The 15,896-nt window shown below is 41.8% G+C and overlaps 1 protein-coding gene across 3 annotated transcripts in view; it reads right to left on the bottom strand.

Annotated features, from left to right (window-relative positions):
* CDH4 (cadherin 4) overlaps positions 1-15,896 on the bottom strand; it is a 467,238-nt gene that overhangs the window by 81,604 nt on the left and 369,738 nt on the right. For all 3 annotated transcript variants that reach the window (XM_068912696.1, XM_068912697.1, XM_068912698.1), the window contains 2 exons: positions 14,104-14,248; positions 12-184 (listed from right to left, as the gene is read on the bottom strand). In XM_068912696.1, the coding sequence (XP_068768797.1) occupies positions 12-184; positions 14,104-14,248 (318 nt within the window). The remainder of the gene's footprint in view (positions 1-11; positions 185-14,103; positions 14,249-15,896) is intronic.

The raw sequence follows: 15,896 nt of genomic DNA, 5'->3' as shown, positions 1-15,896 counted from the left end.
TTTCAACTCACCTCTCTGTCAAGTCCTGCAGCCACCGTGACAATGTCTCCTGTCTCACTGTTAATGGTAAACATATTCTGCGATGGGCTTTGTGGGGTCTGAGTCACAATTCGGTACCTCACCATCCCGTTCGCTGTAGTACTATCATCTGCATCGTTTGCGGTCACTGTCATCACATAGGTACCTTGAAATAAGAGAAGGTAAAAACATCAGGAGTATGTCATTGCACAGCAGACTGCAAGACCATTGACTCGAGGGTGTGCATTTTACTCGGCAACGCTACAGACTACACGTCCCATTTCAGTCTAGCCAGCTAGACAAGGCGAGGATTATGAAAACAGTAACACTGCTGAGACTAGATGATCTGTAAGGATACCGATTACACACAACTGGTATACAGAGAGAAGTTACGTGAGAATATCTACGATTAACTTCTAATTCTTTCAGTGACAGTAAGTTCCAGGGCAGCATTTTTTGTCCTGCAATTTCAAGAAAATTCTCACAGGAGATTTTTTTCCATCTACCAATCCCTATATTTACATGCATCCAACAGTATTTCCGGAATTCAACAGCGAGAAGCCCTTCAGAGTTCTCAGCAGCTTCAGAAGGACCGCATCAACATGCCCATGCCCAGTGCAGCAAGCAACTGCCTGCTGCCTCCAGTTCTTGTAGAAACATCCACCTTTCTAGTCCTAGTGGAGAAAAAATATTTCTGCAGAGCAAATGGAACAGCTGCTGCCCAGCAGGAGAGAAAATCAATGATTTGGTATGTGTGGCCAGCAATGTATTGAATCATTGGTTTGTTTCTTGCTAATCATCAGTGTCTTCATTTGCCTCGCAAAGAAAAAAAAAAACCCTACTTTCTAGATACTGTTGGGAGTGCACTGATGCACTGACAGGCTCATTATCACTGGAGTTTGGCAGCAGGGCGTTTTGCTAAAGTGGGAAATTATCATTATGAGATAAAAGATGTTTCTTGATTGGATGGACTCCTGCAGCTGCATGGTCCTGTGACCCCCTGGAGCTCACTGGGCCCAGCTTTAGGCATGTTATACTGGTAGGAAAGAACGACTAAAAGGGCAGACACATACTGCTTACAAAAAGCCATCTGCAACAGTACATAAATCTAATGAAACGAGACCCGAAAAGAAGGAGTAGGAGGCAAAGAGAGACAGCAAAAGCTGACATAGCCTTGCCTTAAAGACCATCAAAAACCAAGAGCACCTATGGAAAGCTAGGAGGTGTTGCTTGTACACTGTCTGCTTGGGAACTCTGGAGAGGATGAGTCAACTCATAAGTGAGCTGTGCTGGAGGAGATGCAAAGTGGTCCCAAGAAGAAATCTAGCTGATCCGAGACACAGCCATGTGGTGTTTTGCAAAAGGAGCTGAGCTCATTCTGCCCACTTGGCTGGAGGTGAGTCACCACCAAACTGCGCTAGCATTGCACTACGCCTGACGTAATAAGCCCCGATTCCCAGCTTGCGCACAGAGTTAACTGGCTTCCAGGTTAGAGCAAAAGTACATCAGGCCTGCACCGAGAACGACCAAGCTTGTACCGGTTTGGAAGGGAGTTTAAAAACATATCCCATGTGCTAAGTGGGAAGATCTATCAATGGCTGCCGCCTCCCAACTTTCTGTACCTCAGTCAGGTAACTCTGAGACACTTGGCATGAACGCAATGTCACCAGCATCTTCCCCAGCTCTGGGAAACCAACATTTTTCATCGTTATCAAAAAAATGGCCTCATAAGTTTGCATTTTTGCACTGTGGAAAAAAGCTTTGCTGAACTCCTCCTATCTGGCTCAATCAGCCTCTTTTTGTTCTCTGTGGTGATATATATCCCTGTGAGTTTCCTTAGTTCAATAAGAATTATAGATTAAAAAATAAATGAATGTGTAAGGCATATTCTAATGATGAATGCATTCCTATCTTTCTGCAATAATCCTGATTCACATTTGTGAAATGAAAACAAACTGTTCAACAACTTTAACATTTTTCCAATCAATATACTTCAGTAGAGGGAAGGAACTCTGAATTGAAACAAGGTTGTGCAAGCAATGAATTTTTTCCCTTTCTCTTGAAGCATTCTTCTTTTTCTCTTGTGCAAAACCAGTTATCACGAGACGACTGATACAAATAAAGAAGCCATCCCTCAGATAAGTACAGGGGAAATGTACAGGAAAAATTTAAATAGAAAATATGCTGAATGAGGAGATGTTTGATTTGGAATTTATGTTATCTTAATGCATTCTTTACTGAAAATATGTCTGAACAGAAAGTCAAAACCCGGGGCTAATGGAAACAGAAGTGGAAGAGGAAAACAGAATCTATTTTAGGATACGTGCAGTCTTAGGACATATTCCAAGTAACAGGTGGTATTTCATGATTCAGTTTTAGCGCAAGAACAGCTCTGAAAGCAAAGTTATTGGGGCTACTAAGTTCACATGAGAGAAAAATAAGACTCTTTCAAAAGCATGGAATGCCTCCATGTAAAGATTTACAAGGTGTCCCAGCTGCCTGCGATTAATTCTCAACAACTCAGGGCTGCCTGTACACTGCGGCAGAAGGAAGAAACACGGGAAGGAGGACAAGTGCCTTCTCTGGCACCCTGCAGGTCTGCTCCTTGCTTGTCCAGGATCTCCCAGGCTGCACCACAGTTGCAGCCTGTACATTGGTATACAAACCAATGTACAGGAGATGGCATGTTTCCAGCTTGGAAACAGGCTGCAGGTATGGTGGGCACGCGGTGAGCTGATAGCGGCTGTACCATGGAGCACAGGGTGTATTGCAGGTCTTCTCCACTCCTTCTCTGCCCTTTTGGCTTCTTCTCTGCAGTGTGGCATTTTGACCACCGGACTGAGCACTGCTGCTCTAGAAAAAAGGACTGCTTCAAGAGCCTTTGACCTGCTTTCTCATAAAGGGAGATGGGACTGGACAAATGTCTCTTAAAGTCGTGAACTCAGCACCAGGCTGCTGTATTTCAACTGGCAATCTGCTCCCTATCTTTAAAATCTTTAATTTTGATTATGAAGGCCAACTTCAGAGAAAATAAAGAGAGGTCTGGAGAACTTGCCATTAATTACTAACTCCTAACTTAATAAAGCGTCTCCTGCAAAGGGACCTGTGCAGCTGTAGCACTTTGCAGTACATTATGCAATTCAAGAAGCCACTTCCTTCCGCGGCTCTCCATTGCTCCCTGGGGCTTGGTGCCTCACCGCAGCCTGCTATAAGCTAGTTGCAAACTATTGCTTCCTCTCTGCATTCTAGGTGGTGGCTGGGAAGAGCCGATATGTCTGTTTCTGTTCCTCCGCTCACACAGTTCCTACCTCACAATGTTGAACCACGAGTAACAGCCTTATGGGATGTGCTACGAGCCATGCTCTGGGCCATTCCCTGAGGACTGCTCTTGGAGGGTGGGCTGGACTAGGTGCGTATGTTCCAATCGCTTTCTATACTTTTAGTCTGCCTTTAAGCAAGACACAGATTCTGCTAGATGTCTGTGTGCTGCAGTGAATGGCATAAACATATACACCTAGACACCAAAATATTTGAATAGAGCAATGTGGATATACACTGCTGCAGCGTCTAACATCTTCTGGGTACTGCATAAAGTCTTCTACCATACTAAGTCAGTTGGTGATGATTAACCTACGATAAGGGTAAATAATGTCAGGTATCTATGTCCTATGCCTGGGGATAACTTTTCACATATTTTACATTAAAATAAAGAAAATACATCCTTATCTCTCGCTCCCTTTACTACGCAAGTCAGGCAAATATACAGCGGCAGACTGTACAGTTCTTACACACTTGAGGACTGAGACCGCTTTTGTTAGGATGTAAGTGAAAAAGTAGTACACACTGTACAGGCTCCCCAGTCTGGCTTGTAGGATATGTGTAAGCATTTTGCGGAAATCTAAGTACTAACCATACCATCTCCACATCACTATATCCTGCCCAAGCAGACAGAGGGCAGTTCCCGCAGCCCAGGAACTCAGTTTTCCATGGCTTGTTATGGGGCAGGGCCCGGGCAAGCTCTTCCAGCTCACGCTCATGACCTCCATGCTGAACCCCCATTTTTCGGTCAGACCCTGCCAGCCGTGATGGCAACTACAAGTCAGCTTCAGAGGTATACAAAGAAGGCAAGAGGGACTTTATGTTTTCAGTGTGTGATAGAGGCATTAGCTTCATTTTCTGGTCTCAAGGGCTAGCTCACAAGCATGCTGACATCATTAAATGAATACACAAAGTGCTGAAACTCAAGAATTAGACCAAGTCTGTGCAGCGTACCACATAAACCCCCAGTCCAGAAGGTGTGTTTGACATAACTGTTTTAAAATGCACGTCTGGCCTACCGACTCAGGTACATAACCTGTTGAAAGGAAAACATTTCTCATCAAATCAAGCACATGGTATGTTAAATAAAACACCTAACCTAGTACATCATGTCAATATTAAATCAAATTTGTTGCATGTTGAACAGCTCTTCCAAGAAACAGATTGAATTATCATGCACAGGTAGCGATGACAAGATTACCGTGCATTAGCTTTTCATTAACTAATGTGCCAAGTTCATATATCACCTGAGTTATAATTAATGTACAGAATGACAAAGTATATCTATCAATAAAAGACAAGACACCGAGAATGTGAGTTTGACAATGCATTCCATGTTATTTTCCAAAGACTGCAATCTCCTATATGTTATTTTGTCAAATGAGATATTTTTGTTTCAACCTAATGATGGTCAAGACATATGAGAGAGATGCTTGAACGCACCCTTGATGGAAAATAGTCCTACTGGATTAATCAAGCTTTCTACAGGATTGGCAAGATAAAACCTGAAAGACTCCAGGGAGAAGGAAGCAAAGGCTAATCATTCTTATCTAGATACTATGATTTTGATTCTTGATCAATTTTAAAATTAATTGCATCTGCTGGTAAAAGACTGCAAAAACAATTTGCTTGGATTCACTCTATCTCATTGGATCTAAAGTCACAGTACACGTGTGGCAAGTAAAAAAAAACCACCACCTCCCCCAAAACCAAGAAAGAAGATAGCCGCCCCATATATATTTATATGTGAGCACACAAACACACAGTCACAGACAAATTTTCCCTCAAAATCACTCTAGTAGCTGAGAATCAGCACGATTCTTTCTAACTCAGATGCTCCCAGAGCATACCAAAGACTGCTAATTCACGTCACACTGTCTGCAGTCGCTGCTCTCACTTACATCTCTATGCAACCTCATCTCTCTGAAAAGACTAGGCTTTCTTGATTTTAAGGCATACAAACAATATCTTAGCACAGTTGTGCTCCCAAACTCTTTGTTACAATTGCTTTATGATTAGCATTTTTCTTAGCTGGTTTGATATCCATTAGTTATATTTAATGCATGTTAAAAGAAAGAGGGCACTTATCATGAATCCAAATTAAAAAAAAAAAAGACAAAAAACCTTTCACTCTGCCCTTTATAACTACATATCACTATAAAATACAAAATCCTCTCTATCTGCTCTTGCGATATAAACAGAAAAGCTAAATCTTCATCCAGTTTTCACTGATAGCACTGGTTCTCTATTGAGCTTTATCTTACAATTTATGTTTTTTAATGGCTGGTAAATGGCTGCAGAATCATTAGAGGTTGGTTAACCTTCTCAGTCTAATTTTGACCTACAAGATACTTAATTTAATCATTCCCCCATAGAAAAGGACTGACTCATTATGTGCAGACATGTAGTGATGGCCATATTACATTAGATCTTCATTAACCAAGTTAATAATGGCTTTGTACTAATGGAAACCTCCCCTTCCTCCTGTTTTTTTTTTTTCCAAATTGGAAAGTTCACTTAGTGAATACTCTGCATCTGATGTCAGACAGAGAGAAGAGAGCAATTGTTGATGGGAAGATTAAATATCTAAGAGTACTGCAAAATTTACAACATTTCCTAAAAATAAAACGTGCAGTTCAAAACAGCTTCTTGATACTAGCGATCTTCCACAGAAAGGACAAGAATCTCATGGCCCTGCTTCACAATAGGAGCACTTCACCCTTCAGCTGATTTCAGTCATTGCAAGAAGATCTCACGGACAGAAAGACAGCACTCTGCACAAGTAAAGATGTCAAAAACCAATTACAAGGAGAAGTACAACGGGATCCTGAGCAAGTCCTCAGAGTACTACAATTATACATATAATTACGTGTATATTGCCTCTGTTCGGCAGGCAGCAATCACCTTAAGATGCGATCTTTCCTACTAATAAACATGAGGAAGTGCGCTTGTGCTACTTGCCTTTTTAATTGAAAGATAAAATGAACAAGATTCTTCAGTTGCAGACAGGAGGAGGAGATGCGAGGGTCGGGCACGCTGCCGTGCAGTGCAGCATCGCTGGTGCCTGCAGCAGCCTGGTACCTGGAGCGGTACAGGGGTTACGGCACAGAGCTCCTCATGGGTGAATTTACCTTACCAATTACTACAAACTTAGAACGGTATTTAGAGAAACGCTGCAGCGTCAAAGACTAAAACACATCAGTGAACAAACTGGCATCTTCAAATAAAAAAAATGTTTTCAATAGGTGACTTGAAGCATTTTCCCATACTCATTGCTAAGACTTCGAAATGACAAATGAGAAGTCGACTCCCCAAAGGTGTTCACTGGAGTCGTATTAGTAAATAGGAACATGTGCAAGATATCAGGATGACAGAAGTACTTGAAACTCTCCTGCAGATGTAATACACTGTAAATATGCTTAAATTAAACTGCATCCCACGCACTTTAGACAGAAAACTAAAGGAGAAACAGCACTTTCCTTCTAAATGATATTCCTTCACTACTAACTGATAGCTGCTGTCACTCTCTTTCACCATTATTTTTGTAATCATTGGCAAATTTTGACCTTTCAAGCAGCTAACCTAATTCATAAAGGATGTCACTTCTTAATTAGTGGAGACATCAGATTCTCAGCCTCAGACAGGGCAAGAGAAAACCTAATGAGAATAAAGAGAGCAAGCGGGTCTGGAGAGACGACTGAGCAAGTCGAAGAGGCTGCTGTCACGTGGAACTGAAACGATATGTTCTTACTGTTAAGAATAAAATCAACATCTCAGGACAGAAAATGAATGAATGCACCAAATGCGCCTTACACGGGGGTACATCCAGGTTTGAAGATAACTCTTGCACAGCAGCCTGCAGCCTGCTGAGACCCTGAGCACCTCTGAGAAATAACAGAAGTAAAACCTGAAGATAGGCAAAAGCAGGCTCAGCCTCCGATTAAATAGTTTTGATTGCACAAATTGATGAGCCCCAGCTCAGCTGAGTTCCTGGAGGGGAATCCTCTTGATTCCCACAGGCAGATTCAAAAACATGGAGAAACTGTGACTTAGGACAAGATATTCTGACCACCACCACCAATCTGCACCAAAAAGTATGGCTAGGTTTCATGCTTAACTGAACGTACATTGCAGCTAGTGAAATTATGCAGAGCAGGCTGCACAAAATCTGAGACTTAACACATGGTCCACAAGGCCTGAATCCAATCCTTGAATGTTGACTGAGAGTAAGAACCATGCAGGTTTGTAGCATGGCTTCACAATGGTTTCAGTGCGCACTGGGAAATCTTGATGGACATCTGTAGACTGTTAATGAAATCAAATATGTGGAATTTACCATAGGCAGTAGTTGGTATAGCTCAGAAGGAGAGGAGGAAGAACATAACAAGAAAATACACAGTTGGGGCATATCAGCACTGATTCATTTTCCTGATTCATTGTGAAATGCCAGGAAGCATCAGAGGACGTCTTAGGGAGAAGAGTGAGTTTTGCTTGATGCCTGTTGGTCCCCTTCCAAATCCATCCAAAAAATTACGCTTGTTGTCTTTTAAAGTGTGGTAACAATAGGAGATGAACACCAAAAGTTCACTGACTTCAAGGAAGTTAAGCCAGGAGACAATGTGGCTTGTGTTATACATTCGCACAATCTGATGGATGACTAAACTTCTTTTTTTTTTATAACGTTGTAGGCAAAGAGGCAGGTGACGCACAGGCACACAGGTGCGCACCCCCCTAGCCTCCCTGAAAGCAGCCTAAAACACTGGCTTCTAACAGCTACATTTTGATAGCAGCCCACCAGATATCACAGGCAGTCTAACTAGCATGATCACCTGCAATTCTTGGTCAGCTACCATTTCTTGTTTTATTGAACAATCTACCTTTATAACATTTGCTTTGTAGTTTTATGCTACATTATTTGTAGTTGCTGGTAAAAGGCAGCAGAGAGCGGACTACTGCAGTGCTGTAACCACTTCTAGAGTGGTCTCTGAACATTGATTTTCACTTTTTTTTTTTTATATCAACTTGGCCATTCCTTCTGGAAGGAAAAAACTGTCAGTCTGGGGATTTGCATTCTTTTCTCACAGTCCTATAACTCACATCCCTGCTACTGGGACTGGATGCTTCTGTAATGGAAATTAAGAGCAGCAAAGATTTCATAACCATCCATCTCCAAACAAGATGGAAAGCACTACAACATGCATCTGCAGAATAATTTCGTATACTAAAATTGTGTTTGGATGAGCAACAGAACCTGAAAAAAAATGTTGTGTATACTAATTCTGTGTGTCATGTGTGAGAGAGTGTGTTGTGTTGGACAAGGCCGTTTTTCATCGCGTGCAAAGTGCAAGGATAAGGCTAACATCCATCCAAGCTCAAGAGGATGGCACTGCATCGAGGTACATACTTTGGCTTGTGATGAACGCAGAAGGAATGCATCCAAGCTGAGAAGAGCTCCGGTAAGACCGCAGGAAACTGGAGAAGGATTCTGGCACTGGGAAATTGCATCCTTACACGATCTCTCGGCAGCACACGGAATTTGCATTATTTCTATGCATGCTGAGCTCTAGTGCTACTAGCAAGACCTATCTGGCACGTGCCGTGGACTTCCCCCGTGAGATGTGCACCTTGAACAGCCTGAGTTAGCTGGGATTCGTGAACCTGTTCAGGCGCTTTGTTGAATTAGGGCCTTCCCAAATTAAGTGTAATAAAATCAATTTACCACTAAGCTGGCAAAAGAATATTGAATGTTTTAATTAGGAACAACGCTATGGTGTGTTTGGAATGTTTCAAAATGGAAGAAAGCGGTTTTTTTAGTCAGAGAGCCCCCTTCGTTTTTAAAAATGAAACTTCTTCTATTCAGCGATTCCAGAACTCAGGCGTCGCCGTTTTCATTTCCTCCCTTGCCTGCAATTTTACCACCCAACAACACTCCCCCTTGCAATTTCACTGAAAGAACAACCTACAGGTTGTTCTACTGAACACCTCTTTACTAATTGTACTATCAGGTTTGAAAAGAGGAAGGAGCTAGAAATGCAGAATCCAACTTCTTCATGTGAGAATATATACAAATGCAACCATATGCCTTAAAGATTAATTTCACGAGCCTTAAATTGCAGTTTAATTTAAAAACTAATTCAGCCTCATAATTGGCTTTCTGTTCAAATCACTGAGGCTAAAGATTTAAATTCTTAATATTCAGATGACTTTCAAGTTTCTGGCCCCATCTGTGCATTAGTCCATGGTGTTAATCTCCAAGGGAATCTCTGCTGGCATAGAAATAAAATAAACAAACTGGGACACTAATAGAATAATCGGCTTTTAAAATCCCTGGTATTATATATACTGCTTATTTTTATGAGATTTCTTTAACTCCATTTGCCACATATAGATTTGGCTCCCAGCTATTTCATTTTTTAAGCGGCATCACTACCAACAGTTATTCTATTAGAGTTCCATGGAACCAGGAGGAGATAGAGAAATTTTAAATTACAACATTTTTCATATAAGAAATACTAATCTTCCTTTATTTTGGAGTATTGGCCATACTTAGAACTCTTTCACACCACTTACTGGGAGGGTGGCAGGAAGAAACCATCCTGCCTACATACTACTGTGAGAAAAAAAAAGAGGTGGCTGAAATCTTAGCTTAAAAGAAAACACTTGGAATTTTGCTATTGACTTGAAAAGGACCAAGATGTATCCAGAGAGTCAGTGAAGTGGAAAGGATGAATGGGAATGGAAAAGGCCAGTCTGACAGGAACAAATTGTTTTGGAGAGATGTGTTAATTTTTGACAATCTTTCTCTTAAAACAAAATAGATACAACCCAGAGCAAAGCACTCTCGTCCTTGCAGAGCGTTTCACATTGACCTTTTCAGAACTGAACGTGTGTGTCACTTAAGTGAGACATCCACAGTCTAATGTAAGGTAAATGTTGTGTTGGTTTTACCGAGACCAAACTTCCGAAGTGACCAAGTAATTTTATCCCATACGATTTTGTTTAGTGATTAAATCCATTTTTTCTTTTCTTACATTTAAGCATTTTCATTCTATCTTACAGAGCATTATTTTTGGAAATTACAGAATTTCTATTGAAACAGCACTCCCCCTCCTCTCCCCAAGGAGACACCTGGGATGCTGCAAGCGCAACTGTACAACTGCACTGGCTAGGTCCAGGACAGGCAGTAACTGGTGTTGCACAGAGGAGGAAAAAGAAAAGAGAACACCCAAAACCCAAGCTCCTTTCTGCCATCAGCCGGTACAGCTTGTACGGCGCGGCTCCTAGACGCAGGCTTTGAAAGGACAGCACAATTCTTGCAGCGTACACAGCGTTCGGCAAGGAAGCTGTGCAATCCATACCGCTTTATCAGCTCTTGAAAGGAAAGTTCTGCAGCTAAGAAGGAACTTTGCTGATTAAGGCTGCCGGAGGGACCAGGGGAATTTCAGCTCTAGCTTGCAGCTGCATTTTTAAAACTAGCTGTGTTCTTCATATAGAGGCAAAGTTCAAAGAAGCAGAACATTATTCAGTGTGAGTAAAACATGGCCTTTTAAGATACACTTTCAAACAGTGGCACATTAAATCAAAACAACTTGTTCGGGGGGAGGGAGAGAGAAAGGAAGAAAGATGGTCCTGTGGAAGAGAAAATCCTACACCACTGTTCATGCTCTGCATTTTGGAAGGGCCTGCAGTTAAACATCTGAACTGTCCAGTGGCATAACCTTAGGCCAGATACACTAGAAATAAATCAAAACATTTTCCAGAGAGTACCCGAAAAGGAAAAAAGCAATGCAATTCAATTTAACAGCTAGTACACATTTAAAGATGCACATCAGCCAGGCTGTGACATACATGTTCACATTAAGAACTTCGGCTCACAAGGATGAGCCCATGATTTCAAGAACACTATACTCAGGTGCAAGATGCTATTTCAATTAAGTTATTATAATCTTAACTAGCAACAACAGCCCATTATAATAATAATACTTGATGCTTGCTTTTCTATTTCTATCAAGGTTTGGTTTCAAGGTGACCTGCACGCCGCAGAGAGCACTCCTCGCAAGCCCAGGCATTCTGAGCGCTCTGCGGGCTGCTTCTCTTAAATGTGTATCAGACTGTCTCTAGCAATTCTCTTTACCCTGTGCCAGTTCTTTCAGCTCTTGGAAAATCCCCATCGAAGGCTATTTGTATTTTAGGCTAAGGTAAGCTTCTTTCTTCCTTGGGAGGCTAAGTGCCCAGCAGTGCCTCTCACCTCACCCCAGCCCCGGAGTACACGACCCTTCCCGCGTTCCCATTTTCTTGGTTCACAGCACGTCCTTTTGGCTTATTCATTCTGGAGTCTGTAGGTCACATCTCGCTTGGCCACCTTGCCACTGCGTTGCCTGCAACAGCCAGGCACCGCTGGCGCAGTGCCGCCGAGCCCTTTCTTGTTCCCTTTCAATGTGATCTGCTCTATTGATCCTGTTAATCAGCCTTAGATGGGCATCTCAAGGTCACTGTGCTCTGCTCAGTCTGTGCTCAACAGAGTATTTTTGATGGTCTTGCTCTGGGAAATTTCCATGGGTAGAGCTTGAGCTCCTTATGTTCCCCCCCCTCCTCCTCTTTTTTAATCTGGGCAGAATTCCTACTGCCTTCAAACGGACATTGGCTGCCCTCAGAGTTAGCATTTATTTGGGATACTCTCATACTTCAGTTACTTTCCTCAAAGGAAGCATACAAAATTATTAAGAGCATCACAGATACCGTGGTAATTATGAAATACTGCCTATTTAATCACAGCCATTCTAAATGGGCATATGGAAGATGTGAGAAATAACAATCATACGGGATATCCAGGGAAGAATTTTCAGTCTTCAGGCATAGTTCAAAAGCAACGAATACTAAAAAATGAATGCTGAACTCCTGTATCATATAATAAGATTTTATAGTTTGCTTGAAGCTAATCTGTACTTTATACACAGGTATACACACATATGCATATACCTTTATAAACGCATATACATATGTAACTTACTGTTGAATCAATATTGAGCACCTTTTTTCTATCTGTTACCTCTGTAAGAATATATCATATCTTTCATTTGTCGATCATTGGCACAAATAATTCTGAATTCTGGCTGCCTATTTTTTCTCTTGCAAAGACTGGTGCAGTACCTCCTTAATATTATAATACCTCCTCAGTATCATAATATTCTGAAGTGGCTTGGACTATAAAGGAAGTTTCCAAACCTCTACAAGATCTACGCTTAGCTAAATACATTGTCTGGACTTGTCTCAACATAAAACAGGGACACGTTACTTGGAGGCAAATGAGGAGCACACAGGCATACACAGTAACTACATGACCTTTTTATCTTTTTCTCAAAGACGTAACACCGTGATTATTGCCACGTACATAGAATGAGGGCCTCGGATACCCGCGTTTGCAGGAGGTTCTGCAAAAGCAAGGAATAGAAATTCAATATTAATATAAGCCTTTAAAAGAATACCGATTAAACAGGAAAGGGAGAAAAAACAAATACATCAAAGACAAATGTAATTGCTTTTGAATAAAAACAGATTGGTTTCTACCTACCTGCCTTAAAGGCAAGCACTCCAGTCTGGGACACAGAATACCAAAAACCAACGAGTAGAAGCAGAAGCACAAGTATTTTGTAGGCGAAGGTATCCTATTCTAATTTAAAAGCTCAAAGGCTTATCTGGATTTCAAACAAGAAGAGGATGCAATTTACTGCTTCTATCACACAAATGAGCAGAGCTAGTTAAAACATTTGGGAATACTTTGAATACTGATTTATACTAGAATAAGATGTAAGAAGTTTGATTTGCTATGGAAATGCTGCATTAACCTTCAAACCCTGACGTGCCCCAAAGTGGCCCTCAAATGAAAGACAGAAAATTCCTGTTGGAAGATGTCATTAGAAGGATCGGTTCAGGGACTTCCTGTGTCGCCTCTGCAGACCAGGACCTGGATCAGCACTCTGAAGCCTGGCACGTTGCTACGCGAAGCATATCCAGAAGGAAGCTGTACCTATTCTTTCCTCAAGAATAATGTGATGCTGTGTCCCCAGTATATGTCCCCACAGCAGCCCATTCCTCACAATGCCAAAAGACAATCAATCATGACTGCGATTCACTTTGTTAAAAACAGGGGCCACTGGAGACTTTTCTATGACACCTCAGGCAGCAGGGAAGCCATGATAAATGTTTGCTGACACAAAACAAAAATCACACAGTGTTTTTAACCCTTCAGCTGGCAAACAACTGGAGACAAATTTATCTAGGAAAAATCTCACTCAACTTTCACAATATAATTTAAATAATGAATACATTTGTATTAGTTATGTTCAGCAATAAGCTAAAACAACCTCCTTAGCATATTGGAAATGGCATAGTTATGCTGCACTCAAATAACAAATCAACAATACAGTTGAAAAGAAAACATTAAAAGCCCCAGCAACATGATAATGTAAAAATTATCACTTGAATTCTGTGTACAACTTGCACTCTCACTGATTTTTCGCCCATAAATTACATGCCAAGGAAGGGATTACAAAAATCTTGGTTTCTTGCAACACAAGTTTGCACTTTCTCTACTTCCAGAGAAAGAGATTTCAGCTGAATTGCGGTAATTTCCATCAGTCTTAAACCAAAGAGCCAGAAACAGAAAACCAGTCCTACAATCCCTGTATTTCAGAAGAGGTCAAAGCTACTGGGTCACATTAATGTTTGAAAGCTTACGATAGCTCCACGAATTTTTTTCAGACGTACCTGGTTTAGAGCCTTCATCAACAGATCCATTATAGACCTGGTTTACAAACTCCGGCCTGTTGTCATTCATGTCAATCACATAGATGTAAAGGTCAATAGGATTCTCCACCTTGTTCCCATTCATATCCACGGCATGAGCTCGGAGCTGGGAATAAGCACAAGGGAAACATTCATGTCAGCAACTGGATTTGAACTGACTTCATCGCATACTTTCCCAAAATTGAGCTGAGAATATCTGAATTCCAGCAGAAAGCAGTGATGTGGTTTCCATCTAGACTCTACACATACACAGTTTTTCAAGGCATAACAGGATGACGAAATAATATTTTAAAATAACAATTGCCGGTGGAAACACTGTACTTCTGGGTTAGTGGTCCCATCTCCTTCACTGCTAAACAGATCACTATGGTTTAATTTTTAAGACATGGTGGATCCTGTCTGACAATCTTTGAAGAGTAAATTTTGCTTCTTTCTAAAGACAGTGAGGAGGTGATGTTTCTGATGGGATCCCACTGCCTTTCATATCTACAATTACAGTGATTTCTAAGCAAGGAGATTTCAGAATAGCATTAGTATTGTTTATTCTTTGTTTAACCATGGTCTCTAGGGACAACAGTTACAGCCACCCCTGGTCTATGCACTGAATGACATAAAAACAGTCCCGTTCCTGCAAATGATGGGAGCCCCTGTTGCATCAAGAAAGAAAAATCTTTTCAGGCTAAACAAAATATCAGTGATGAAGCATTACAATAACCAGAGCCACAGCGCTTGGTCCTCATTTAAAGTGGGACTGTGGCTTTATTGTATTAGCAATAACCATCAGTAATAACGCTGGAAAACATAAGCATCTGTTTTCTGAACAAAAGGGACAGATACAGCATGTCAAAATGAGTAATTAATAAAACAAAGCAATCAACAATAGTCTGGAACAATCAGTAACCAGGTGAAACAAATGGATAGCTTTTTCATTAAAAGGAACAGATGGCTACTCTAAACGGTGTGCGCTGGGTGGATCTGTTGATGTTGGCTTCAGGAAAAAAAAAAGACAAGCTCGGCAAGAGCTGCGCAGAGCCTGACTCTGGCTGGCCAGAGGAGAGACATCCGGCTTCGTGCGCGCTCCAGTTTTCACTTATCACCCTTCTCGTTTCAGCGCCGGTGAGCACTGCCGAACCTCCACCCCGCCGGCACTCGACACCGCCGCGTCCTGTCCTGTAAGGCTGGTGGCTGAGCCCGGAGGCGTAGGTGGCACGAGCCTGGCGACACGCAAGAGGGACACTGTCCCTTGGGTGGTGGGCAGAGCTGGGGATGGACCTACCAACCGCCCCGCGGTGATTTCTGCGCGCGGCACACGCTCTGCGAACGTGCTGACACACGGCAGCTCGTGTCCGCAGGGGTGCGGAGGACACCCCTCCCAGCGCCGCCCGGGCAAGTCGGGATGCTCCACGCTGCCAGGGAGGTCTGCAGCTCTTTTGATGCATGACAAATAAATGTGCTAATTGTATTAGCGCTGGTTTCAGTCTTTTGCTTCTGCAGTGCCCGTGATTGATGCAACTTTCTCCTTCATGTAGGTGTTCAGAAGTCCAGAGCTTATAAAAAGCAACTGCACTCTATTATGACAGGTGGGATTAACATTTAATCAAGCAAAGAGCACAAACTGCCAGGTGAAATAAGCTGGCAGCAAAACATTTTTTAAAGGAAGTTAAAAAATACTTTTTCTTTAACAACTGAAGAAGTCTGGCTTCATTTTCAACACGGGATATATCATTTGTACCTCAGGATTTGCAATGCTCTTA

This window comes from Struthio camelus, chromosome 18, assembly GCF_040807025.1.
Source record: "Struthio camelus isolate bStrCam1 chromosome 18, bStrCam1.hap1, whole genome shotgun sequence".
Lineage (NCBI taxonomy): Eukaryota > Metazoa > Chordata > Aves > Struthioniformes > Struthionidae > Struthio > Struthio camelus.
Note: the sequence above shows the minus strand (reverse complement) of the source record. Positions and strands in the feature narration are given on the sequence as shown.